Source organism: Zosterops lateralis, assembly GCF_965231275.1.
Source record: "Zosterops lateralis genome assembly, chromosome: 17".
In the NCBI taxonomy this organism is placed as follows: domain Eukaryota; kingdom Metazoa; phylum Chordata; class Aves; order Passeriformes; family Zosteropidae; genus Zosterops; species Zosterops lateralis.
Window position 1 is genome coordinate 4,003,556 of NC_139777.1, and position 27,868 is coordinate 4,031,423.

Here is a 27,868-nt window from a genome sequence, read left to right on the forward strand (position 1 = left end):
GTTTCACAAACTCACGTTTTCCGTCATTTCCTCGGTATAATCTCCACAATTTCTCTGCTGGAGTTGCTTTGTGCCCTACAAAGGTGCATTTACCAGTTTGGGCAGAGCTTTGGTCCTGCTGGGATGCTGATTTTGGGACCTGGTGGGATGAGGGGAACTGAGAGGTCCCTTCCAGGCAGGGAGGAATCCAAGGCAGCATCATCCCAGGGCAGCAGGATGAGAAGGTGGATGATCCATGGGCTGGGAGCAGCCCGTTGTCCATGGCTGGGCTTTGCAGAGGTTTTTTTTGTGAATTTTTTAGCTCTGCTGCAGGCAAATGTATCAAATCCCTGGTTTTCCCTCAGAAGAGGTGACGGATGAATGGATCCATCCATCCCCATCCTCCTGCAGTGAGTAGGATCAGTGGGTGGAGGGGCAAAACCCCTCCAAAAAATGGGAATAAAGCAACAATCAGGCTGTGGATTTGGCATCTATTTGTGTTTTAAGGAGAAGGGTTTGAAGAACCCTCTGTGGATGAACTTTTGGAGGAGTGGACAGACCCTTCTGTTTGAGTCCTGGTGCTGTGTTTTCCCTCCTGGATCCACTTGGCAAAAAGTCAGTAAACCAAAACCAAAAAGGAGGAGGTTTTTTTTTTCCTGAGGGAATGTGGTTTGGGGAAGGACAGCAGGACACGCTGGAATCTGGGGAGAAAGTTTCCTTGTTTGTAGCTGTTTCTCTGGAATGGATCCCCCTCTTCCCACCTGACCCCAAAGCCTCGTAATTAATGTGAGGCTGGGGATTCATTAATTACATCCAGGCTGTGCTGCCCTCCTGGGAAGGAAGTGCATCTCAACATCCAGTCACTAAAGTGCCATCCCTGCTCCAAACCCTCTTAATCCCACAAACAAAACCTTTTCCCGGTGTGATTTTCAGGGATTTCTCTCTCATTTTTTCCCTACAGCCTGGCTGGAAGCTCCACTTCTTCACTGGCATCTGGCACAAAGTGACTGAAGTCCCTGCTGTGCTGGGTGGGTGACGGCCAGCGGGCTCTGGTGTCCCCAAACCCGTGCCGGGGTGGCCGGCGATGACCGACGCGGTGCTGGGCGGCTCCTCTGACCGGTGGATGTGCCCCAGTGACAGGACCATGTCCCTCCGAGCCAGGTGACAGCAGGGACAGCCCCCAAACTGGGTGGTGGCAGGGGTTCTTCCCATGGGGGACACCAGGAATTGTTTTGATGCTGTTGGGTGGGGAGGTTTGGCTGTGTTTGCTCCTAAACCCCCTGAGCGAGGTGGTGGGGACAGAGCTGGGCTGTGCAGGGACATGGGGCTGTCCCTCTGTGAGGTGATGCCACATCCACTCTGGAGCACGTCTCTAGCCTGGTTTGGTGTCTGGAGTTGTTTTTTTGGGAGCTGTGGAGCTCCAGGGGAAGTTGGGGACTGTCACCCTGAGCTGGGAGGTGTCGCTGGCTGTGCCAGGCTGGGCTCTCCTCATCCCTGCTCTCCCCTAATCCTTATTCCCTCTCTTTCCCCTGTGCTTCCCAGCAGTGCGAAGGAGCAGTAAGTATCTCCCTTGCTTTTATTTTTCACTTCTTCCTCTTTACCGGCTGCTTTGATGGTCTGAGAATAGGAAAAAAAAAAACAAAACAAAAAACAACTGGGTTTGGATGCAAAAAGAATTAAATTTGGGAAGTGTTGCACAGGGTTTTAGTGAACTTAAGGCTCAAGACCATGTGGGTCTGTTCAACCCAGAGGAGAAAAGAGCCAGGAAAGGTCTTTGGATGAGCAGGAAGGTGAGGAATGTTTGCACCTCTGAGTGTCAGACGTTACCCTGTCACCAGGCTGGGAGAGAGGATCTTTGGGAATGATGTTAGAGGCAGAAACACTCCCATACTTGGGAGAAATGTTCCCAAAAAAAACCCCAAAACCACCCACTCCTGCACCATCGCCCCAGTCCTGCGGCTGCCAGGCAAACCTGGTGCTCCAGGGTGCCAAAGGAAAGGTGGAAATAATGGGAATAATTCTGAAAAGGAGCTTTCAGAAAGGAGCTTTTCATGAAACCAATATGAAACCCCCTAAAAATGGAGACCAGAGTTCCCAGCCATGGGTGGTGGGAGCTACTGCGGGCTGGGATGGGGGTCTGGAGGATGGGGAGGTGTTTGGGGTTTGGGAATGGACCCCTGGCTGGATCCCTGTCCCCCTGTCCCCGCAGGCCCCCGGCAGGATGGGCAGCACAGCCCGACCGGCAGCGCAAGGGCGAGGAGCTGACGGACGAGGAGAAGGAAATCATCAACAGGGTGATCGCCCGCGCAGAGAAGATGGAGGAGATGGAGCAGGAGCGCATCGGGTAAGGCGGTGACACCCCAGGGACACACCGAGGGACAGGGACAGGGACAGAGGGACCCCGAGCCTGTCGAGAGGAGGCTGTGCTTGGCTGCTTTCCTGGGCAGCAGCCTCTGCACTGCGGTGCTTCTCCTGAGAGGAGCCTGCGGGGGATCTTTGGGCCCCGGCCAGGAGGAGTTCTGCTCTCTCATCCCGCTGTCTTTTCAGTGGAAAAAGGATCATTCACTGATAGCAGCTCACTGCTGGTCCAGTGCTGAGCCAGAGCACGGAGGAGTTTGGTCCTGTGCTGGGGATGCTTTGGAGGTGGTTAATCCTGCTCTGGAAGGAGCTGTGTGTGAGGTCAGGGATGCTGGGGCCTCATTTTTCACCAGGGGCATTCCCGGTGTCTGTGCAGAGGGTGGGAAGTTCCCAGTGTTTCCTTTCCTGCCAGGTGAAAAGAGCTAATGCTGAGGAATCCGTCCCCTTGCTGTGCTGGGAATGGTTTTCCAGAGGGATCTCCACAATCCCGTTGGGATCCCACCTGTTTTCCTGACAGAGGAGCAGTTTCTTCTTGCCCAGTTTAAGCATCCACCGATCCTTTCTGTTTCTTCCAAGCAGGGAAAATACTCAGGCCCAGGCAGGAGCCACACTCCCTTTGAGGATTGCCAAATTCCCTCTCACAGCTCAGGGACAATTTGCTGTCCCTTAAATATCAAGCTGCAATGCAGCCACAGGCTGCTCCAGCTGCGGAGAATTTATTTCCTTGGTTGTTTGAGAAATCTTCGCTTAGGAAGGCCCGTGAACATCCTGGGAAGGTTTTTCCTCTCCAGGAGCTGCTCTCCCTGCCTGGGCTCAGCTCCTGCCCCATGGATGTGCTGCTCCCTCAGGCTGGAGGTGCCTCTGGGGCTTGGCATCTCATTCCAACAATTTTTGGCATCAGCCAGAGCCAGTGACTGACGCCCAAGAAAGTGCTCACAAATTCCCCTTTTGCACCCCCGGTAAGAATTCCTTCCCAACGCCACTCTCCAAACCATCTCGCGTTAGAGATTTATTTCGTGCAGCTGGTTTTTTTTTTTTTTTTCCAGCTCTTCTTTTTTCTCCCCTCCTTTGCCGAGAGCCGGAGGAGGTTTGCTCATCCCCATTCATGAAAAGCCTTGCGGAGGGGATGGGAGCCGGGAATTGTGGCGGATGTGCAGCCGCAGCTGATTCCCCCTCCTTGAGTGGAGGCGTAGCGGGAGCCGTGCCAGCCCCTTTGTGTTTGTTGGCTTGTACAACAAGAGCTGTAGGATGTTCAGCCCCGGGAATGTGGGACAGCGGCTGGATCAGCCTCTGGACGGAATCGGGAGAGGCTCGGATGTTATCCAGGATAGCTCCTTCTATTACAAAATAATCCGGGTTTGCCAGGCTGGCCTTTGGCAGGGAGGCGGTGGATGGCCCTCGGTTGGCCAGGCTGCTTTAGGGAGCTGCTCCTGGAAAGCTGGATTTTTCTGGGATTTTTTTTGAGATTTTTCTGGGATTTTTCTAGGATTTTTCTGGGATTTTTCTGGGATTTTTCTGGGATTTTTCTAGGATTTTTCTGGGATTTTTCTGGGATTTTTCTAAGATTTTTCTAGGATTTTTCTGGGATTTTTCTAGGATTTTTCTAGGATTTTTCTGGGATTTTTCTGGGATTTTTCTGGGATTTTTCTAGGATTTTTCTGGGATTTTTCTAGGATTTTTCTGGGATTTTTCTGGGATTTTTCTGGGATTTTTCTAGGACTTTTCTGGGATTTTTCTGGGATTTTTCTGGGATTTTTCTAGAATTTTTCTAGGATTTTTCTGGGATTTTTCTAGGATTTTTCTAGGATTTTTCTGGGATTTTTCTATTCGCGTGAAGGGAAAAATAAATCTGTTAAACCTCACCCAGAGGAACTGTGGCTGCCCCATCCCTGGAAGTGTCCAAGGCTGTGTTGGAGCAGCCTGGGATAGTGGAAGGTGTCCCTGCTCATGGCTGGGGGTGGAATGGGATGAGCTGTAAAATCCTTTCCAACCCAAACCATTCTATTATTCCATGAAAACACTGCTTTTGGTTAAAATAAGGAACAGCTCACACAGTGTGAAATTCCAGAGTGGGAATATGTGGTGAACACTTGGAGTTGCCTCAATAACTGGAGGTGTTTGAGGGATTCATTTGAGCTTCACACCCAATCCTTGAAGAATCCTTATGCCTCAAACCTTTCCCAATATTTTTGCCCTCCATCTCCTGTATCCTCCATCCCACCGGCCCCTCGCCTTGGGAACAAATCGATGCCTCTTGTTGAGCCGTTGTTTGTGGGATTGGACTTGGTGTCAAAGGCAGCTCAAATTAATCCCGTGAAGGAGTATTTTTAGCTCTGAGGGTGGAAGGATCCTGCGGGATACGTGAGCTGGATGCTGATGAGGGCTGGAGGACAGGGACGTTTCGTGTGGGGGGGATTTTTTTTTTTTGTCTCGTGGCGCAGAGAAGGACGAGAGGAGCTGGAATCATCTTGAACATGATGCAGCAGGAGCGCTGGAGCTGCTGGGCTTCAGGGCTGCAGGATCCTTTGGGATGAGGGACACAGGGCTGGAAGTTTTAGGGGAAAGGGATTATCCATGTGGGCATGGATGGATCTGTTCTTGTCCTGTCTCTGTGCTGGCTCTGGTGACCCTCTGGTGACACTCTGGTGACCCTCTGGTGACAGTGATGCTCTTCCAGCTGCAATCCATGAGGATCCTGTTTTCCAGCTGCCACAGGAGCACCTGCAGGCACTAATTGACTCCGTTCTGCATCTCTAATTGGGGGCCATCAATAACCCAGCCAGGCTGCTCTGCTGCCTAATGAGTTCCAGCACGCTCCTGGCATTGAGGGGAAGATCTGAAACCATCCCCAGGTAGAAACGGATATTTGTGGAGAGCACGGAGCCAGCTCTCCCAGAGGGGAGGTGACAGCTGTCCTGGCTCTGGCTGTGGCCCCGTGGTCCCCTCTCAGAGTGCAGTGGCTTGGCTGTGTCCCCGTGGGTCCCACCTTTGCTCTGAGAGGAGCAGCTCTGCAGAAGGGTTTGGGTTTTAATTCGCCTGCTCATGGCTGGGATGACATAGGGATAATAATGCAGGAGCAGATGGGAGTCCCTGGGGATTTAGTCATTAACCTCAGTGGCAGGGAAGCTGTCTGGGGACCACAGCCTGGGATCTTCATCCCAGCACAGCAATAAAAATTCGGGCTGCAGGCAGGGCAGGGAGGTTGCTGGAGACAGCTGGGAGTGTCTCCTGGGATGCAAATTTCTGGAGGAGATGAGGTTCAGTCGTGACCAGGGGACAGCTTGTGCTGCTTGAGATTTTGTGGGGGTTTGGTTGAGCTTTCCCCTCCAAAAAAAAAAAAAAAGGCCTTTCTCTCTGCAAAAATTACCACCCTGCTGTGGCACAGTCTGCAAGTGGAATGGGATATTTGAAAAAACTCCTTGGGAGTCTTCCCTCCCTGGGTGAGGGCTCAGCCTGGAAAAGCCCCAGTGGTGCTTTGCCTTTAGCTCCCTTCCCACTTGGAAGAGAAGAAAAATTGCTTCTCATTTCTCATCCCCAATTTTAATTACGCAATTTCCCTTAATCTGGAGCTTGGCTGCTTTTCTCGTCCCTTTTTCCACCAGGAAAATGAGCCTTAATTTCACATTCAGCCCTTTAAGGCACACACTTTCCCCACGGAGACGAGGGCAGGCTTCATTCTGGAGGCTCTTGGTGACCTCCTTTGTGTTTCACTGGAATATTTTCCCCATGGATGTGATGGCTGAGCCCATCCCTGCTGCTTCCTGCACGGCACATGGATCACAGTGGCCTGGATCAGGTCCTTCCTCGTGGATCAGGTCCTTCTCCCACCCTTTTTGCTGCATTAAAAGTCCTCCCTGCCACAATTTAAAGCCCATTAAGGACATCTCGGCCATTCCTTTCTGCAGTGCTGATGAATATTTAAGCACAGCAGATTCCTGCTCCGTTGTTAAGTCTGTTTTCCTGGGATCATCAGCACTTCATTCCGGTCACTCTGTCCCTCTTTCCATCCCTCTCCTCCCGCTGCAATGCTGAGAGTTCCATGTCAGAGTCATTTAGGTTGGAAAAGGCTTCTGAAGTCGTGGAGTCCAACCCTAAACCCAGCTCTGCCAAAGCCACCACGGGTTCTGTCCCGTCCAGGATTGAACCCAGCCTAAGGTGATCCCTCATCCCTGTGGGATCCTTTTCCTGCCCTAGATGATGGGAAATGTTTGGATGTGAACCCCTGAGCCCTTCCCAGAGCTCTGGCATGGGGCAGGAACACCCAGGGATGTCCCTCACTCCTCTGGGGCTGCTCTCCTTCATCCTTACAAACCCAATTCCAGGCATTGTGCTGATTCCCATCACTGCCGTTATCTCAGGTGCACTGGAACAGTTCAGATAAAGCTGCTCCTATCTCTCCCATCAGTCCCTAATCCCTGTAATCCCTGTTTCCCTGGCAGGTCAGGGATGCTCTCCCCATCCCCGGGGCTGTCCCTGAGGGCTGGGCTGTGCCAGCTCCCTGCCGCAGGCTCCAAATTCTCCACTCCTGGATTTTCCCCCTTGTTGTAAGAATTGGAAGGATATTTGAAGTCAGAGGCCAGAGGGTTGGGCAGTTGAAGGACGGATAATGGGGAGGAAGATGCTGCTGGAGCCGTGGAAGGGAGGGAGATGAGATGGAGAGCTGGTTATGTGCAATAAGTGAGGAGAAAACTATATCCTATGGAGAAAAAAGCTTTTGGGAAGGCAAAAATCTCATTCCTGGTGAAGGCAGGGCTTCCCTTGGTTATTAATGGGAGGATGGGATGGATTTGGATCTCTGGATGGAGCTGGAAACAAACCTGTTTTTTTTTTTCTCTCAGTTATTGCCTTTATCAGGAGCTTCCCAGCCCAGTAGTCTGTGGACAAACCCCCCCTTTCCCAGGGCTCTTCCTGCCAGGTTCACACCAGGACTTTAAATTGAACTTTTCCTACAGTTCTCTCCCAGCAGCGTCTGAGTCATGGGGATTAAAAAAAAAAAAAAAAAGCCAAAAAAAAGGCCAGAAAAAAGAGCCCAATTTCTCCCTCTTGAATGGATGTTTTAATTAGGAAAATGTACTTGGCTTGCAAGTGGTTCCACAGGTGTGTCCTGGCTGCTGAGCTCTTCCAGTGGTTCAAAAAAAATCCCACTTAAGGAGCAGCTCCTGGTAAATGAGAGCTGGGAGAGATTTTTTTGCAGCTAAATAATGAACCTCTTGAAATGCAAAGGCTTTTTCCTCTTTTTTTTTTCTTTTTTTTTTTTAATTTTTTTCCCCCTCTCCCTTTGATTGTGCCATTTGTTCCAGTTTCTATAATAAGTTTGTTTGGGCTTGCAGATTTCCAACTGGAAGCTGCTTTGCTCGGAGCTCCTGCAGCTCAGCGGGAGGAATTGCAGGGGATGTGGGGTTTATCCATGTGCTTGGCTCCTTATAAAAGAGAGGCTTTTATTCCCTCCCAGAATGTTCCCCCCTTGCTGAGGAGGGGGTGACAAAAGCTGGAGGTTGTGGGGATCATGAATTCGATGGGGCTGAGGTTAATTCCTTTGGAATAGCTCTTGGGGAACAGCCAGAATCCAGGTTTTAATTGGAATTGCTGGCTGGGTGTTCATGGGGTGATGCAGCTCTGCTGAAGTCTCTGGGATTTCTGTGTTTGCCACAGGATCTGGAGCTTGGGAAGGCAGATGGAGGCTCCAGAGCTGGGTTATTCTCTAGGAAAGAGCCACCTATGGGATGTGAAGGGCAGGGATGGACCATATAAATCCCAGAATGGTTTGGGTTGGAAGGACCTCAAATCTCCTCTCACTCCTTGGGCAGGGACACCTTCCACCAGCCCAGGCTGCTCCAAGCCCCATCCCACACTGGAGCAGGGAGTTAGGCTGGCAGGGAGATTCTCCCTGAAGCAGGAAAGCACAAACTCCCTTGGCTTTGGTTCTGAGGATGGAGTTTGTCAGCTCAAGGATGAGAACCAGGATTTCTGGATTTGGAGCCCCCGTGCTCCTGGCGCTGTCAGACACTCGTGAACTCTCCCATCTGCCGTCTGGTGACACCAGAGCTGTGAAAACAGAGCCTTGTCCCCACTGCTGGCTCTGTCTGGCTCTGCTGCTGCCCACCCAGCCCAGCTTCCAGCTGGGAACAGGCTGCAGGTCCATCAGGAGGTGTCAGGAGGCAGCAGCAGCCGGAGCTCAGCCCCTGCCTGGGGAGGAGTGGGAGGTCCCTGGGTGGCTTTTGGCAGAGCTGATGTGTTAACGTGGCTTTGATGGATGATTTGTGGAATTATGGATCCACATCTCTGAGCCTGGCTGGGCTTGGTGGCTTTGAGATGCTCCTGTTGACTTCAGCGAGGCCATTTTGGGCCGTGATGGGCTGCAGGTCCTAAAATGCTTTATTTGGGGAAGAAAGTCCTCCCCTGGGAGGGTGGCTGGGTCCTGGCACAGGTTGCCCATCCCTTGAACTGTCCAAGGCCAGCCTGGTCTAGTGCGAGGTGTCTCTTCCCATGGCAGGGGTGGAACTGGATGATTTCAAGGTTCCTCCAAACCAAAACCATTCCACGCTCACATAATTTTTCCTCTCCTCACGCTGCTGTTCCTTTATTCGACTTTTCCCCATGGAACCTATGGAATTCTGGCCATCCCACACCAACCCCAGAGGCATTTTGTGCGCAGGGACCTTGTGGATGGTTTATGAGCATTTATGAGCCGAGTCACCACGAATCTGACGCCGTCACCACACGTGGGAAAACGCCTTTTCCACACTGGTTGTTTTTTTTTTTTTCCGTCAGATTTGGGTCAAGCTGCCACAGGGGGCTGCTCTCTCCGGTGGGCTCAGGTCTCCTCCTCTCTTCCTTCGTTCCTTCCTCGCTGAATGGCATAAATAATGCAGCTTTTTTTCCCTTGCTGTGCTATTTTTAGGGGCAGGATTCTGGGTTAGCTGAGCGCTGATGCCGACGCCAGCTCCCGCAGCTCGTCCCTGCTTTCCAAACTCCTCCAGCCAACACTGGCTGGCCAAAACTTCAACTGGTTTTAGGTTTTTTGGGGGTTTTTTATTTACTTTTGCAGGAACCAGGTGTGTTTTTACAGCCTGATCTCCAGTGGGATTTCGTTTCGCTGCAAGAATTTCCATCCAATATACACACACACAAAGTTTTTCCTCAAATAATAAGAAAAATAATTAATTGTTTAATTTAGTCCTCATTAGAGGCCTTCCAGGATCTCCTCCTTCAGCTCTTCATGGGCAGCTGCTGGGACTGGGGTGGAAAGGTTCATATCTAGGGATAAATTACTCCATGCAGAGGTGCTGCCTTGGATGATGGATTTTTCCCATCCATGGAGCTGGGGCTGGTGTCGGCTCTTTGTCAGCGTGTCTGGAAGTCGATATTGTCCCTTACAAACCTGTTGGAGCCTTATTTCTGCTGGGATGTGGTTTTGTCTCATAGCTGGAGAGGGAGAATCTCCATGGGGAGTGACATCAGGGAAAGGAACAGCTGGACCAAAGGCAGGGGCCACCCCCCATCCTGCCCTTTCCCTGGCATTCCCAGCGCCTTTTCCTGACACTCCTGACACTCCCTGTGCCCCCTTGGCAGGCGCCTAATGACGCGGCTGGAGGACATGCGGCGCAGCGTGCTGGGGGACGGCGTCAACCGCTGCATCCTCTGCGGGGAGCAGCTGGGGACGAGGGGCTCCGCCTGTGTGGTCTGTGAGGACTGCAAGAAGGTGAGACACCCCATCCTGAGCCCCACAGACCCCTCCCCACCCCGGGGGCACCGGGGATTTTGGGTTTTCACAGCCCAGCATCACTGGTGGTTGTGCAGGCCAAGCTCTCCTGACCCTGCTGATGTTGGGGATGTTCTGATGTCACCTGGCTCTTTGTTTTGCCTGCAGAATGTGTGCACCAAGTGCGGGGTGCAGACCACCAACAACCGGCCCCAGGCCATCTGGCTGTGCAAGATCTGCAGCGAGCAGCGGGAGGTGAGTGTGTGTCCCCCCTGGTGTCCCCCCTGTCCCCTGCTGTCCCCACCCCATCCCTCCGAGATGGGACCAACTCAACCCCCCAGAGGCCTCCAGCACCACCCAGCCGCTGTCTGAGCGCGGTTCTTTACAGGATGGTTTTGTTTCCTACACAAAATGATGTTTTATTTTGCGAAAACAAAGGTTTGGGGGGGTCCAAGGGGCTGTTGTGAGCAGAGATTGGCTGCTGCAGCAGGAGCCAGGGATCAGCTAATTGATTGATTGATTGATTAATTAGAGGGATGGGGTGCAGGATGGGGATGTGGGGTCGCGCATCCTCCACCTGCTGGAGGAGGATCAAGGGAAGGGGGTGAAGCCCTGAGAGGTCTGTCCCTGCCCCCGCAGGTGTGGAAACGCTCCGGTGCCTGGTTCTTCAAGGGTTTGCCCAAGCAGATGCTGCCGCAGCCGATGCCCGTCAGCAAGAAGGGACCCCAAACCCCGAGTGAGCCCCGCCCGGCCGAGCCGCCCGCCCCGGACCCCAAAATCTCCTCCCGGGCACCCACCCGAGGTAGGTGACAGCAGGTGCTGTCCCCTCCCAGCACTGCCAACTCTGGGGCTCCTTCCCATCCTCGGCAAGGGAAAACTCTTGGGGAAAAAACATCCAGAGCAGTCGTGTGGCTGCTGCCTGTGTCCTCAAGGGGGTAGCAGTGGAGCCTGGAGATGTTTTATCCAGGATTCCCAAGTGGGGATGGATGGGGCTGCAGGAACATCCTCGAGCAAAGCAGCCCCGGGTGGGGGATTGGGGCGCCCGGCTGAGAGTTTGGGCAGTGCCCGGGTAGGGATGTGGTGATGGAAAAACATTGAAAAAACAGGGATAAAATAGGGAAATCTGGGGAAACAGCGGCAGCGTGTCCCGGGATGGGGTTGGGAGTGTGTGGGCTGCAGCTTCACCCCCTCTCGCTCTGTTTGTGCCCCCAAGGCCAGGCGGATGCCGAGGACACCGAGGGTAAGCACCCGCCTCTGTCCCCTCCCTGTGCCGCCTGTGCCGAGCTCCATCCCTGCCTCCTTCTATACCCAAGGCATTTTCCTGCACCGTTTCCCCCAGGATGCTGCAGCAGGACCTCTCCTCGCTGTTACCGCCCACCCTGCGGGGGATGCCGGGTTATTCCAGGGCTTCCCCACCTCCCGCACACGCCGGGGCTGAGCCGCTGCCGCTGCAGAGCCGCCCCCGTGGGTGGTGGGTCCTGCTGGGAGGGGCAGCTGGAGGAGTGGGGTTTTTTTCCTGGTTATTTAACGGCAGTCCTTGGAAAACCTCCCGGGGAAAGTTTAGGAGGCTTGTGGGGGCTTGTAGCTGTCTGTGGGGGATGGAGCAGCCGAGCCTGGTGCTGTGCACTGGAGGCAGAGCAGGGCCAGGGTGCAGCTTGTTCTGGTTGTTCCTTGCACCCTCCAGCGCTTCCAATCGTGGGATCATTCAGTTTGGAAAAGCCCTCAAAGCTCATCGAGTTCAGCCTTTCCTCCAGCACTGCCAAGGGCAGCACTGAGCCCTGTCCCCAAGGGCCACATCCACACTGCTGCTGAATCCCCCTGCAGGGATGGGGACTCCTGGGCAGCTGTGCCAGGGCTGGACAATCCTGCCAGCGAAGAAATTTTCCCTGATATCCAACCTAAACCTCCCCAGGCATAACCTGAGTTTGTTTCCTCTTGTCCTGTTGCTTCTCACCTGGGAGAAGGACCCAACCCCACCTGGCTCCTGTCAGGGAGATGTGGAGAATGAGATTGTCTCCCTGGGAGTTCATTTTGAGTAACAATCCCCATTTTCACACTTCCACATGGGATTCCAAGGGGCTGAGGATCCCTGATCCCCCTCCAACACCGTCTGCTCCCCATTTGGGTCACCATGAAGTTGGGAGCAGCAGAGTGGCTGCAAACCCTGCTCTTCCTTGGCTCTGTGGAAGAGGCAAAGAGGGGCTGAGGGGACAGTTCCTGCCTGGAATGGTCCCCTCCATCCCACCCTTCCTTCAGTCGAGGTTATGATGCCCCCAACTGATGATCTCCCTCTTCCCGTACAGCAGCAGAGTTGTGGAAAGCTCTTAATTAAGGTGATTGTAGCTGGTGCCGTCAAACCTCCCTACCCCACAGGCAGCTTTTATTAATCCAACACTCCCGGAGTGGGGAAAGGCTTTGCCAGCTCCGCACGTCCCTCCCGGTGCTCAGCATGCTCCTGCCGTGCCCATGATTTTCCTACAGCTCCCTGGGAAAATTATTTATTGCACCGCTCTCTCTGCACCACGGGAGCTCCTGGATGCTCATTTCCCACCCCCTCCCTCCCCTGCTCTTCAGCATTCCCGGTGTTTTTCCCCTCTCTATCTCCCTCCTCCTTTCCCCCCACCACAATCTGTTGCATTCCGCTTTGTCCTGGCGCCCGGTGACCCTGAGAGCTCAGCCAAGGAGAAACAGCCCATTTGTGTCACGGCAAAGATTTATCCCTGGCGTCTCCAGAGGCAGCCAGGTGAGCGCCGAGACCTTTCCCGTCACGTCCGTGGGGTTGTGATCCATCAGCCCCGAGCAATGGGCTGGGATTTATCCGCTGGGTGATGGAAGGGAGAGCGAGAGGCAGAGGCAGCTGCCACGGTTGTCTCCGTAATAAATGTGAGATGATCAGCTGAAGGAAAATGTGACATCCCCCTGCCCCGTCCCAGGAACGCGGAGCTGTGATGCCATCAGGGTGCTGATGGATACACCTCAGGCCTTGTTTTCCCGTGGGACTCTGGTTATGTGCTGAGTGCTGTGTGCAGGTTTGATGGTGCAGAGCCCTCCTGCTGCAGTGCCCGGAGCTCTGGAGGTGCTGCTGCAGTGGCTGTCCCCATTGTCCCCGTGCTGCTGGTACGCAGGGATGGCAGCTCCCTTTTCCAGCCTCACTTTATCCCTCTCCCTGCAGGCACCGACGGCACAGCAGTCGCCCGGGGGAGCCGCAAAGTGGCCGAGGGCCGGCCGGGTCCGTGCGGTGGCGAGGACACTGCTGGGGACAGCGACAGCCGGGACTACCCTGCCGACAGCGGGGTCAGCAGGAGCCCCGGTGAGAGCGCTGGAAGGACAGACTGGGTGGGGGGGACACAAAGCCATCCATGGGTGGTCTCTGCTGATTGTCTACAGTGGGGTCTCCCAGTCCAGCCCTGGCATCACCACAACTCAGAGGTCTTTGTGCCAGTGGAGCAGAGTCACTACTGAGGCACGGATGGATTGAGAGATGGGACCCTCCAATGAAACTGCAACTGAGGTTTATTCCACCTCAGGGCCGAGGCTCCGAACAGAGATATTGAGAGATGGAGAAACGGGGAGACGGAGAGACCTTGAGCACCTGAGGACAACAGTATTTAAAGGAGGGAAGGAACACATGGGAGGGCAGAGCATGGGGACCAATGACAGGGACTCAGGGTGTGACTCAGGGAGCATCGATCAATACAATCACCAATAATCAATACAATAACCAATAATCAATCAATACAATAACCAATAATATAACTTGTAGGAGGGGGAAACCCTGACTCTAACCAATCACTCGGGACTCTTCCTAGAAGCTTCTAGACACTGGGAGAGGTCTCAGGTTGACTGGCAGGGCCAGATGCCATGTAACAACAAAATTGACAGGTAACCGCTTTGTGGTGCTAAGAATAGGGAGAAAAAGAGGTAACAGGTCATGAACTATGCAACATTTACATATAACATGTCAACAAGGGATAACCATTAGCACTCACCAACCCATGGCCACAATTGTCCCCTGTCCTTGCAGGTGTCAAGAGAACCAATTCTGTGCAAGGCCAGCGGCCACCACCGCCAGCCAGTGCTGGTCCCACCGCTGGATCCGGCCCAGCAGCAGCGCCCGCAGGTAGGATGTGATGGGGATATCACCAAGGCGTTCAGCCCCTGGGGACACCCCAAGGGTAAACACGCTCTGGCATGTCACTGTGAGATGGGACATCAGAGAATGTCCCAGGTGTCAGGGTCCGCAAACATATGCGGGGAACCCGATGGTTCGTTTTGGAGATCTCAAAGCACAAAAGACACAACAGGGGACAAACCAGTTTGCTTAAACAAAAAATGCACTTTTATTTAGTGCCCACAATGCGATAGTAGGGAAAGAAAATGGAGAATAGTGAGAAAGATAGAGAAAGAGGGGAAGGTGGTTATAGCTACCAACGTGGAAAGTTGGTGATCCTCAAGACGTAGAGATGCCCATGGATGGGATCTTCTCCAGTGGGGTGATCACAAAGGGTGCACGGGATCCGCAGAGTCTTTATAGGCTGGTCAGGAAGAGGACCAAGGCGAGTGGAATGGAGCCAAAGAGGGCACTGGGCCAGTGCAGGCACCTGCGTCAAAGTTGGGTGCTCAGGAACAAGCGGCAAGCTGTGCCCTTCTAGCACGGTCAGTATAGTCAGCTCAGTCCACTGTAACGAGCTGCTATTGTTCTTGCATTCCATTCTCGTGGAGATGCGTATCAGTCCTCGGCAGGCGCCCCACCTCAGCCAGGCCAGGGGCTCTCCCCAGTCTCTTCGGGGGTCTTGGTCTTCAACCATCGGAGACCGTTGTGAGGCATAACACATCCTTGGGCAGACTCTGACACAGGTGATGCCACCTCTGTCCCCAGCGCCTCCAGCCGCAGCAGCAGCAGCAGCAAGGCCGAGTCCCGGGGGTCCCACTCGCTTCCCGGAGAGACAAGGTAACCCCGGGCTGGCTGCGGGGGGCTGGGGGGCACAGCGGGCCGGGGTTATGATAACGGGGTCCCTCCCGCAGCGAGCCCCCCGGAGCCGGCTCGAGCAGCCACCAGGGAGGAGAGGGGAGGGGGCTTTACTGCAGCCCCCGGCAGGGAGGACAGGCCGGCCTGGCAGCCCCCTGCAGCCGCACAGCCCCCGCCCGCAGCCACGGCCCCGCAGAGACAGCAGCCCCGGGAGGAGGAGGAGGAGGATGCCAACAGCTACGACTCGGATGAAGGCAGTATGTATGGAGAGAGGGGAGGGAGTTTCTTTGGGAAATGTGGGATTTGGAAGAGGTGGCTGGGCGGGTGTGATGCGCGTTGGAAGGCGATGGGTCTCTGGCATGGAAAGTCCTTGGGGAATGTGGGGCTTAGAGCTGGGATGGGGATTTGAGAGGGAAGATCTGTGGTAGAACATCCTGGATGGGAAAAGCTGCTCATGGCCGGGAGCAGGTGCTTGGATAGGAGCAGTTGGTGCCCTCTGTGCCTGCTCTGCATCCCTGGGATGAGGGAACACAACCCTGAGCTGGTTTCCAGCAAGCCGAAAGGTGCTGAGCCCCAGCCTTGGGAGGACGTGCTGTTCCTGAGCTGGAGCATCTCCTCAGAGCGGTCCAGGGTGGAATTGCTGTGGGAAGGGTGGGTGAGGTTACTCCTCCTTTTCCTGGTGAATATTTGAGCTCCAAAGCCTCCCTGGGCAGTCCCTGCTCTGCAGAGCTCCTGAATCCTCCTGGATTTGTGGCGGTTTGGCCGCTGCCAGCACAGTCTCACTGCATTAAACAGCTTTTACATTTGACCCGCAAACCTTTCTAATTATTACTAATCGGGGATGATTAAATGCAGTTATTGGCTGGGGTTTTAACGAGGTTGTTTCCTCCTCCTCCTCCCTCGCCATCAGCCACGCTGGGAGCTCTGGAGTTCAGCCTGCTCTACGACCAGGACAACAGCTCCCTGCACTGCACCCTCATCAAGGCCAAGGCAAGAGCTCCTGGTTTTTTCCCCCCTTTTTCCCTGATTTAAATCCATCTGGCTCCCAGTTTCTCTGGTGCAATGGGATGGAAGCCATGAGGCTGCTGGCAGAGGCTGCTCCCTTGGGAGAACCCAGGCACAGCTGCTGCTGGCTGGGAAGGGTTGGGAGGCTTTTCCTTGTGTGGGTCCAAGAGATCTGTGGGGATGGTGATGCCCTGGAACAGCCCTCCCAGAGAGGCTGTGGCTGCCTCATCCCTGGCAGTGTCCAAGGCCAGGTTGGACAGGGTTTGGAGCAACCTGGGATAGTGGAAGATGTCCCTGCCCATGGCAGGGAGTGCAACTTGGTCATATTTGAAGTCTCTTCCAACCCAAACCATCCTGTGATTCTGCAGTTCTGATTTTTCCAGGGATGAGTTGGATATTTCAGCACATCCTGACACCCACAGCCGCTCAGGGCAGAAGCTCTTGGGTCACTGGACAATTTTCTCTTTGAGCTTTTCAGCAGGGCAGCTTTTTCTCTTCCTTGGTCTTGCTGAAGGAGAATTCACATCCTGTATTTCCTTTATCCTTTCTTTTTAGGGCTTAAAACCAATGGATTCCAATGGCCTGGCTGATCCCTATGTGAAGCTGCACCTCCTGCCTGGGGCCAGCAAGGTGAGGCTTTGCCAGGTTTGGTGTTGGGGATGGAGCAGAGGTTTCTCAAATCCCCCTCAGATCAGATTTTCCCTGTTGATTTCTCCACTCGCTGCTGTTTTCCCTGGGGGTTTCTCCAAACCCAGATGCTCTCCCAGACCCGAGGAACAGCTCATCCTGCAGGCAGGAATCTGCTCAGGGATGGAGGGAAGCTCCAGAGGAGGCATTGCTGTTAATGCATCACAAAACATCTGCCTGAAAAAATCTGATTATTGCCAGGGTTGGAATTATCCATTTGCTTGGAAGCTGCAGCGTGTTCTTGTTGGAGCTGTGGGGAGAGAACCATGGGGGAAACTCTGGCTCCATCATGGAGATTCCTGAAAATCTCCTTCCCCAGCCCAGCTGAGCTGATCTTGGTGGGCAAATCTCGAGGAAGGAATGACCAGCAGAGCAGTGCTGGCTCTTTGCTTAGAGGGTGCAGCAGAGTTTTGCTCAGAGGAACCAGGAGTAAAGCCAGGGGAAAACTGATAGTAAAATCATTGGATTGATTTTACAGCTTTGCTTTATGCACGGGGGATTCCTGGTCTTGTCTGGGAGAAATCTAGGCATGATGTTGGGAATTGCTTTGATTTCTGTTGCTGTCGTTTGCTGATATTTATTTTAAATTTATTTTTTAAAAAAATTTTGGATGTGTGGTTGTGAAAGGCACACAACCAAGTGACAGCTCCTCAATTCCCTGCTGTCACCTCCTTTAGACCACGAGAGCTGTTCCCTGAGCCACCACAGCTGGCCCTGGGCATGTTTTTCCCTCTCCTTGAGAAAATAAACCCCAGGGAATGACAAAATCCAACCTCTCATGTCACCAAACCCGTGATGCTTGTGCAAAATTCCACCTTGACGCTCACCAGATGCGCCAGATGTGATGGGGCATCCCTGCCAGGAGCTGGAATTCGGGCAGGGAGGAGTTCCAGGGTGTGATTCCTCCCTGTTTGTTTGGCCCCACAGTCGAACAAGCTGAGGACGAAGACGCTGCGCAACACGCGGAACCCGGTGTGGAACGAGACGCTGGTGTACCACGGCATCACCGACGAGGACATGCAGAGGAAAACCCTCAGGTGGGCCCAGCAGGAGCCCAGGGATCCCCTGGGATGGGGCTGTGGGTGTCCTCACTCAGAGCACCACCCCAAAGAGTGCAGGGGGGAGGGTGGGAAATGCAGTTTTGGGTTAAAATCGATGTGAATTTGCTCATTTGGATGCTTCTTTTAGGAGAGGAAAATTGGCATTTTGACCTTGTCATTTAATAGTAAATTATTGGTTATTACTATAAATTTTTTGTCGTCATAGAGATGTGTATCTCTGCTGATTTGACAATAGCCCAGAAAAAAAAAAAAATCCATATAAATCTCTCTCAAAATTTATGGCTATTTTCTGCCTCAGGAAACTTCCACCTCTTCATTTCTTGATTTCCCATCACAAAGAAAATATTAAAAATGTTGAATTTTTTTCTTTTTTTTTTTTTTTTTTGAGCTAGAAATTTGGGCATTGGGTTTTTTCCTCTGCTTTTGGTCAGAGGAAATCCAGATCAAGGGTGGGTTTGTGGGGGCTTTGCTTTTCCCTCCCCCCAGCAGTGCCCTTAAAGGGGTGGGTTTGGCTCTGGAATCAGACACTGGTTGATGTTCCCCCTTCCCTCTTCCCTCCAGGATCTCCGTGTGTGACGAGGACAAATTCGGCCACAACGAGTTCATCGGAGAAACCAGAGTTGCCTTGAAAAAACTCAAAGCCAACCAGAAAAAGAACTTCAACATCTGCCTGGAGAGAGTAATACCAGTGAGTGTCTGTGAAAATTCCTTCCATTCCTACTGGGATTGTGAACAAATGGCCCCTGAGGGATGCAGGGACGGGCTGGAGGTGCCTGACTTTCCCAGAACCTTTAGGAGCTGGATTCCCACCTGTGCCTGGGGTGATGTGACATCCCAAGGCCAGGAGATAAGAGCGTGGTGGGAATCCATGGGAGGTGACTCCAGGGACTGCTCCTGTTGGCATTGCCAACCTCTATGGATGGATGTCACCATGGAGGAGGGGACAGGTTGCTCTGTCCCCTGTTGACTCTGCTCTGGTGGGGGTTGATGGAGCAGATAGACATTCCTGGGGCCCTTCTACCCCAGAGTCCAGCACAGGAGCTGGGCTGTGTGCATTCCCAGGGTGTTTTTTAGCTGTGGGATGGTGCCTCTCCCTGTCACTCACATCACTCTCCTTACCCCTTTCCCATCCCAGACGAAGCGCACCGGGACAACCGGCGCATCCCGTGGGATGGCTCTGTACGAGGAGGAGGTGAGTCCTCGGAGCTGGACAAGCCCCATCCATACCCCACCCACCATCCCTTGTGCACAAACCCGTTATATCCCATCCATCGTGGAGATCTGACCTTCTCTGATCTCCATCCCACCCCTGGCTGCTGAGTTTTCCCACCCTTGGCCGCCTCTCCGGCAGGTGGACCGCGGTGGGGACGTGGAGGAGCGGGGGAAGATCCTGGTGTCCCTGATGTACAGCACCCAGCAGGGCGGGCTCATCGTGGGCATCGTGCGCTGCGTGCACCTGGCGGCCATGGACGCCAATGGATACTCGGATCCCTTTGTCAAGCTGTGAGTGAGCCGGGAATGGCTCCGGGATGGACTGTGGGATGTGGAGCCACCTGCTGTCCTCGGGAGATCCTTCCTCCTTGCTTTGCCTCTGGAGCAGGAGCTGTCCAGCAGCAGTGGGAGTGTCCCCGTTGTGGGTGGAGTTCAGGGATGCTCCACAAATTCCCCAAATTCCTGCGGTTACCTGGTGGAGAATCCCTGAATTGTTTAAAGGCTGGGAAAGACTTGAGGAGTGCAGCATTTGAGTGATCACTTTATGTCTGCAAACAAAAGACATGTGAGGGATGTGGGGATGGGCTTTGGGGCTGCAGCCCAAGGTGGAGGTGCCCAATTTCCCTGGGATCCATAGGAGTGGAATTCCCACCCGTGACTCATCAAGGGCATGGAGGGAATCCAGGGAGTTGGAGGACATGAGTCCTTCTCTCCACCTCTGACCCACCCTGGCTGCAGGACAGAGGTGACTCCACGTCCCTCTGTGCCCCTTTCGCTGCCCCATAAACCCACCTGGCTCCTGGGAATGTGGGGGAACAAGGATTTTATTCCTCACGAGCTGCACCACAGAGAGGTCCCTGCAGCCATTCCTGGTGAGGTTTTTCCTCCTGTTTTTTATCTTTGCCTTCAAAAAACAAACCTCTGTTCTCCCTAAAACTCATTCAGTAACTCTCATGTTGAACATATTCTTCTCATCTTTTTGTAGCTCAGTGGAACTGAGCAGTTCCCCTTCCCAGTCTCTCTTTATTTGTTGTATTCTCCATTTCCACAAATGGAAGACAGTGACTTTACATTTTTAAATCGGCTTCTAACAGAGATCTAATTAATCCCAGCCCTAAATTGAGTTCTGGATCTGCAGCCAGGCTGCACAAACCCAGCCCCACACTTTTCCCACATCCTCTGGAAGGTGGGCAGGGAGACTTGCTCTAAATAAATCTCTTCCAGGCAAGAAACTCACTTTTTAAGCTTATAAACTCCCACTGTTCCTGCACTTGAATTTTGAGCTATTTTCTGTTGCCCCCAGTTGGCTGAAACCTGACATGGGAAAAAAGGCCAAGCACAAGACGCAGATTAAGAAGAAAACGTTGAATCCCGAGTTTAATGAGGTATGGATGGATATTTTTTTATATTATTAAATCAATTCACCAAACACTGTGTTGACTGGAGGAGGTGGAAGACAAACTCCCCAAGGTTTGGCTCTTTGCTCAAGCTCCTTTCCCACTCCTGTGCCCAGGAATATTTTGGGAATGACTTTGCCATGGCAGCACCACACACCCTGAGAGCTCCCTGCTGCTCCCAGCTGGGGATGTGGGTGGGATGAGCATTCCTGGGGGTGGAAATTGGAAATTCTCCACTGGTGCTGCTTGGATGGGACACCTGGAAAGGGCTCATGTAGGTGCAAGGGGTGAGCTCAGCTCCTGGAAAAGAGGTGTCACAGGGAAGGAGCGTTTTTTCCTTCGTTAATTATATTTTAACCATCCTCTCCTTGGATTTTGAAAGCAGGATGAGCAGAGATCAGGCCCAACCCCTTAACTGCAGCTTTGGGGTGTGACATGGGTGTTCCCATTTCTGCAGGAATTCTTCTATGACATCAAACACAGCGACCTGGCCAAGAAATCCCTGGACATTTCCGTCTGGGATTACGACATCGGAAAATCCAATGACTACATTGGTGAGTGATGAGCTGGAAGCCTCTGCCCTCTGGGGCAGGGGTTTGGGTTTAATTTATTGGCATTTAGAGCTCACCCAGCTCCAAAGTTAATTCTGATAAAAATAGAAGAACTGCAAAGATACCTAAAGATGGAGCTGGTGACATTTCCTTTCCTGGAAAAAACTGCTTGTCTGACACAATTCTGGGATAAATGGGAATATTCATTCTGAATTCACTGGATGGGAGGGGGGCCTGGGCCACCTGCCCAAGTGAGATGAGGAATCTGGTGGGTCCACCTCCCACACTGCCCCACCTCCAGCATCCTGGGAGATCTTCTGGACAGGAAAAGCATCTCCAGGAGTTCCCATTAGATCTTTTGATGCAGGAGGTGGAAAAAGCATTGCAGGGTGTGAGGTGCGTCACCATGGCAGGGATTTCCTGGAACCACCAGCATCACCTCTGGATACAAAGCCTGCTCTTCTCCCCTTTTCCCAGGCGGTTGCCAGCTGGGAATCACGGCCAAGGGCGAGCGCTTGAAACACTGGTACGAGTGTTTGAAGAACAAGGACAAGAAGATCGAGCGCTGGCACACCCTGCAGAACGAGAACCACGTCGCCAGCGATTAAAGGGAGCCTCTGCCCTGCCCTCCCCACCCTCTGCCACCCCCCTGTAGGTCCCTGATGTCCCTGGTGTCCCGTCTTCCAGCGCAGCCACGCCTTGCTACAGCCTCCAATCCCAGGGTCCTCCTCCCAGCCCCTTCCATCCTCCTTTCCACTGAAAACTCCCCCAAATCTTTTCTATTCCTCCTTTATTTATTTCCAGCTGGGGGAGGGAGGCTGTCGAGTTCCTCTGGTGTGTAATTTTGGCAAGCAATAGTTCCCTCCTGACTGTTCCCCCCCCTCTCTCTCTCTCTCTCCATCCCTGGTCCCCGTGGCAGCGTCCCTGTCGCATTCCTGACGCTCCGTGTGTCCTTCCAGCCTCCATCTCCTGGCGTCTCCCTGCAGGAGATGGGAGTGCTGGCCTTTGGGAGCATCAGCCTGTCCTTGCTTGAGTGATCTCAATACCTCAGTTGCAATAACGAAAAAAAAAAAAAAGCTCCTTGGCTTTGGTGTGGGCGTCACCGTCGCCTGGTGTCCGTGTCGTCGTGGTCAGGCCAAGCCCGGTGTCACCGGCGTCATCCTGCCCAGTCCTGCTTGAGCTTCACCTCCGGTTCTGGCCCACCTGAGCAAATGTTGTGGCACGTCCTTTGCTGAGAAGATCCACCACCAACGCAGTAACAGCGAACAAAGGAGGGTTTTAGGGAGCTCTGTGCTGGCAGGGAAGCAGGTTTGGGTTGGTTCATGTTGTTTCTGGCCATTGCAGGTGGTTCATTCACCCCAGGATTTTGGGGGCTCTGCTGCTGTAGGAGCCCAGCTGTGTTTTAGGGTTGTGACTACCTCCTCTTCACCTCTGAGCTGTGTAGTAGTGACTGGCCAAGCCCTGAAGGGCCCCCTCAGACCCTTCCTGCTGTTCCTCAGGAGGGAATCTGAGGGAGCTGCCACTTCCCCCTCAACTCCCTGACGTATGCAAGGATTATTGCTTTAAACCACCCCAACTCCTGGAATTCGCTGGGACAGTCCAAGACCTTCCAAACTTGGGTTGTTTTGGTTTGATTTTCTTTTGTTTCTCCCAGTTTTCTCCACAAGAACCTTTATCCTCAGCCTGTGCTTTAAGGATGGCCTGGAGCTGTTGGATTTGCCCTGGACAGCAGGAGAGAATGGACTCTCTGCTGCTGCTGGGCAGTGGAGCCATTCCCTGGCTCTGGAACCATTCCCTGGCTCTGGAACCATTCCTTGGCCCTGGAACCATTCCCTGGCTCTGGAACCATTCCCTGGCTCTGGAACCATTCCCTGGCTCTGGAAAAACCCCAAGCATTTGGAGTTTTCCAGACTCCATAGCCCTGTGGATAGGAGCACACCAAGCACTATGGAATATACAGAATTTTTTGTCACACTGAGCATGTTGTGTGAAGCCTCCCCCACCCTCTGCTGCAGCCACTCGCTCTTGGAGTTGGATGAGTTTTGTTTTCCTGATTTTTTGTTATTTCCTCCCACCCCCAGCAGAACTTGCTGGTGTGCCCTGAGTGTCCCCAGCCCTGGGTGACACAAACCCCTCTGTGCTGAGCTGGTCCAGCCTGACACAGGCTCTTCACTCCTTGGATCTCCAGGTGGGAAAAGCCAACCCAACCCATTCCCAGAGCTGGGAATCCTCTCCCATCGCCCCGAGCTCCATCCTGGGATTGGGTTTGTGGCTTGGTGAATGGAGAGGTGGAATGGAAGAGAACACCTGGAAATTTCCCCCTTTTCCATGGAATTCTGTGCCAGTCAGTGTGACATCCCTGAGCCACTCTGGACTGAAACATTCCCATTCTTTTGGACTGTTTCCCTCTGCATCCCGAGCTGAAGCCTCCCTGCTGCAGCCCCAGCTGAGCTGTGGGATGGTGGGATCCAGGATCAAAACTCTCCCTTTTCCAACCTTAACGACTCTAAGCTGCCACCATCCTTTCCAGAGGGATGGACCCGGCCCAAACATTCCTGTTCATACCCAGAGCAGCACTTGGGCATGGAGCTGTGCTGGGGAAATGTGTGATTGAGGGTAAAAAAAATACTTTAAAAATAATTATTTAAGCAATTCCTTAATTTCTCCCAGTCCTGCAGTAGCCCAGGCTCCTTTGTATGTGCAGAACAACTTACTTAAGGTTACCCTTATCCCGTCCTGTATTCCCATTCCTTGTCCAGCCTGCTTTCTTTGGGAAAAGGATACTCAGATCATCTCTTTGCACCTCCAAAAATCAAGTGCAACTTGCCAATCTCCTCAGTATTGTGCAAAACCACGGCCCTGGTCTCTGCTCCCACCCCTCCTCTCAGTTTTTCTGATGATAATTCCTGCCCTGAATGAGTTCTTTTTGTTGTAAATAAAGCATGCACCTATGGATTGGGAATGGTGAAAAATAAAACAAACAAACAAACAAATAAACAACAAAAAAAAAAGCAAAAAAAAGAAAATGAAAAGCCTCTTCTACTGCTGTTTGCATTCAGACTCGCATGCAGTGATTTTACAGCCAAATATCAGTTTACAACTGTTAAGAGAAAAAGAAAAAAAAAACGTTACACAGGAATTAGAAATTCTCCAGTCTTCCGCTGCATGCAGCACAACATCCTCTCTTGATGTGGTATCTAATAAAGTGAGACTATTGGAAAAGAACAAAAATAAATTATGGTTTTTTTGGCTTCTTTCATTCCCTGTGGGAATAGGAACCTCATGGGGTGGGCGGAGGGCCTGGATCTGGGAATTCCTGCTGGGTTGGGGCTGTTGGGGTTGAGTTGGGCTGGAGATGTTGAGGAGTTCGGGGTGGTTGGGGGAGATATCCCAGATTTCCTGAGGGTAACAAGAATTCCTGGGTTTGGTGATGATGGGAAATGGATTTGTGGAGAATTCTCAAAGGGAATTTGTGGAGAATTCTGTATCCTTTGGAAATATAACTTCATTTGATTTACCAAATCAAATTAAACCAAAAAAAAAATCACAATTAAATAACTTATTTTAAAAATAAAGCTTTGCACCTTAACTAAAAAATCTTTGCAAAATAAATATATACATTAATTATTATAGTGATAATATTAGTAATAGCTTATTTTAAAAATAAAGCATTGCACGTTAACTAAAAAAAACCTTTGCAAAATAAATATATATACATTAATTATTATTGTGATAACATTAATAATAACTTATTTAAAAAATAAAGCTTTGCACCTTAACTAAAAAAAACTTTGCAAAATAAATATATATACATTACTTATTATAGTGATAATATCAATAATAAATTATTTAAAAAATAAAGCTTTACACCTTAACAAAAAAAACACCTTTGCAAAATAAATATATATATACATTAATTATTATAGTGTTAATATTAATAATAACTTATTTTAAAAATAAAGCATTGCACGTTAACTAAAAAAATCCTTTGCAAAATAAATATATACATTAATTATTATAGTGATAATATTAGTAATAGCTTATTTTAAAAATAAAGCATTGCACGTTAACTAAAAAAAACCTTTGCAAAATAAATATATATACATTAATTATTATTGTGATAACATTAATAATAACTTATTTAAAAAATAAAGCTTTGCACCTTAACTAAAAAAACCCTTTGCAAAATAAATATATATACATTACTTATTATAGTGATAATATCAATAATAAATTATTTAAAAAATAAAGCTTTACACCTTAACAAAAAAAACACCTTTGCAAAATAAATATATATATACATTAATTATTATAGTGTTAATATTAATAATAACTTATTTTAAAAATAAAGCATTGCACGTTAACTAAAAAAAACCTTTGCAAAATAAATATATATACATTAATTATTATTGTGATAACATTAATAATAACTTATTTAAAAAATAAAGCTTTGCACCTTAACTAAAAAAACTTTGCAAAATAAATATATATACATTAATTATTATAGTGTTAATATTAATAACAAATTATTTAAAAAATAAAGCTTTGCACCTTAACTAAAAAAACCCTTTGCAAAATAAATATATATATACATTAATTATTAGGTGACCGGGGGTGAATACCCTGAGGAAAACCAGGGTGGTGGGAGATTTTTTTTTTCCCCTCCCTGTGCCCTCCCTCACCCCAGTTTGGAGAGCAGGAGCCGCTCCCTGGGGTGGTGGCAGCTCCTGTTGTGTCGCTGCTCTGAACGAGCAACGATGTCCTTCTTTTATTTCCCTTTTTTCCCTTTTCCCCCTTTTTTTTCTTTTCCCCCCTTTTTTTTTTCCCTCTTTCTTCACCCTTCCCCCCCTTTTTCACCCTTCCCCCCTTTTTTTCCCCCTTTTCCCCCCTTCCCCCCCTTTTTTCCCCCTTTTTTCCTCTTTCTTCACCCTTTCCCCCCCTCTTTTCACTCTTTCCCCCCCTTTTTCCCCTTTTCCCCCCTTTTTTCCTCTTTCTTCACCCTTTCCCCCTTTTATCACCCTTCCCCCCCCTTTTTTCCCCTTTTTTCCCCTTTTCCCCCTTTTTTCCCCTTTTTCACCATTTCCCCCCCTTTTCCCCCCCTTTTTCCCCTTTTTTCACCCTTTCCCCGCTTTTTTCCCCTTCCCCCCTCTTTCCCCCCTTTTTTTTCTTTCTTCACCCTTCTCCCACTTTTTTCCCACCCTTTTTTCCCCCCTTTCCCCCTCTTTTTTCCCGTTTTCACCTCCTTTTTCCCCCCTTTTTCCCTCCTTTTTTCCCCCTTCCCCCCTCCCCTTTTTCCCCTCTTTTCCTGCCCCTTTTTCCCCTTTTTTCCCCTTTTTTCCCCTTTTCCCCTCCCTTCCCCCCCCCCCTTTTTTCCCCCCTTTTTCACCCTCCCCCCCTTTCCCCCCCTTTTATTCCCCTATATTCAGAGGTTTTTAGGCTCCATTCCCAGGGGGGGCAGGGCTGGTGGCAGCCCCCGGTGACCCCAGGGACCCTCTGGCTGGTGACATTGGTGACACCGCCCGCTCCGTGTGCCCGGGACAGGGCCAGGCCCGGGCCGGTGGCGATGCCCCGAGACAGCAGCAGATGTCACTGGAGCTCCAGGGATGCGGCGGGAAGGAGGTGCCGGGAGGATGTCCCGCTATTTCCAGGAATTTGGGAATTTATGGGGAAAATCGCGCCCCGCTCCTAACGCTGCTTCCCCTCCAAACCTTCAGCAGGGAAGAGTTGAGGCTTTGTCCTCTGGGAAAAATGTACTCAGAGAAGTCCAGTGGCCTCAAAAATTGAGCTTTAACTTGTTTTTATTGTTTTTGTTTTCCAGCGTTGAGTTTTTCTCATTGAATTTTTTCCTCTTTTTTTTTTTTTCATTTCCCTCCCAGCAAGTGGCCAGCAGAGAAATCCCAGTGGAGGAATTCCAGTCCCATCCAAGACCTCCCAGCCAAGAAATCCCATCCAAGGGGTCCCATCACAAACCATCCAGCTCCAGATGAGGATTGGGATGAGGATTCTCTGGGATGAAGGTGCTGTGATGTTTGGGGATGATGCATTCCTGAATGGAAAATTATTCCAAATAGGGAAAGAGGGATTCTGTGCAAATCCATGAGAATAAGAGAAGATCCTTTATTCCCTCTAATTCCTATTTCTCCTCCTGTTTTTGGGTTGAACTTCCATTTTTGGGTTGGACTCGATGGTCTTGAAGGTCTCTTCCAACCCACACATTCTGTGATTCTGTGATTTTCTTCTCAGCCTCCCTAGAAGGAAATTTCTTTGGATTGCAAACTGGGCTTGTTCAGGACCATCCTTTGAATCTCCTGCTTCTCTAGGTGGCTTTCCACTTTTAATTCCATCTCAGCACATCTGAACTGTTCCTCTCTTCCAGCCACTTTCCTTATGTATTTATTGGATTTAGACCTTTGGAGAAATCAATGGATTCTCATCCTGGCTCTGGCCAGGACAGTCAGGGACAGGGATTTACAGTGGTTGGGAAATCAATTCCAGTTTGTTCTTCATCCGGGGGAAAAGGGGATGGCAGCAGCACCTTCAGCAGCTGCCAGGGCCTGAGACAGGTCCTTGGCTGACCTGGGAGAAGGGCCAGGACCATCCCTGGAGGAAAGCCATGGGATGGAGGTGTTGGCAAAGCCTTGGGCTCTTGTTGCACTCCTGGAAAATCCGGGGTGGCCAAGTGGCTCCTCTCCAAGACTCCTGTGGCTCCAGGAGGTCACAGCAGCACCCAGTGACCCAACTGATGCTCTGCAGGGCTGTTTTCTGGTTACCTCCTGTGGGATAATTCATTAAAAATTCCATGTTAAGGAGCTCTCCTCATCTCCTGCCTGATCCTGGGACATCAGGAGTGCACTGAGCAGGAGAGGAACCTTCCCTGGCTTCCCATCTCCTGGGGAAAAAAAAATTAAAATAAATAAACCAAGCTTTTCCTCTTTAACATTTCACTT

General features: G+C 51.3%; 1 protein-coding gene across 1 annotated transcript; it reads left to right on the forward strand.

Annotated features, from left to right (window-relative positions):
- The first annotated feature begins 932 nt into the window (after nt 1–932).
- RPH3A (rabphilin 3A) lies at nt 933–21,636 on the forward strand. Its single transcript, XM_083873609.1, has 19 exons — nt 933–1,140; nt 2,189–2,323; nt 9,910–10,039; nt 10,208–10,294; nt 10,679–10,841; nt 11,253–11,279; nt 13,212–13,349; nt 14,064–14,159; nt 14,928–14,990; nt 15,065–15,265; nt 15,919–15,998; nt 16,569–16,643; nt 17,628–17,737; nt 18,323–18,449; nt 18,897–18,953; nt 19,113–19,264; nt 20,277–20,358; nt 20,828–20,924; nt 21,399–21,636. The coding sequence occupies exons 1-19, from the start codon at nt 1,064–1,066 to the stop codon at nt 21,527–21,529; spliced, it is 2,028 nt and encodes a 675-aa protein (XP_083729735.1). The 5' UTR covers nt 933–1,063; the 3' UTR covers nt 21,530–21,636.
- Nucleotides 21,637–27,868: the final 6,232 nt, after the last annotated feature.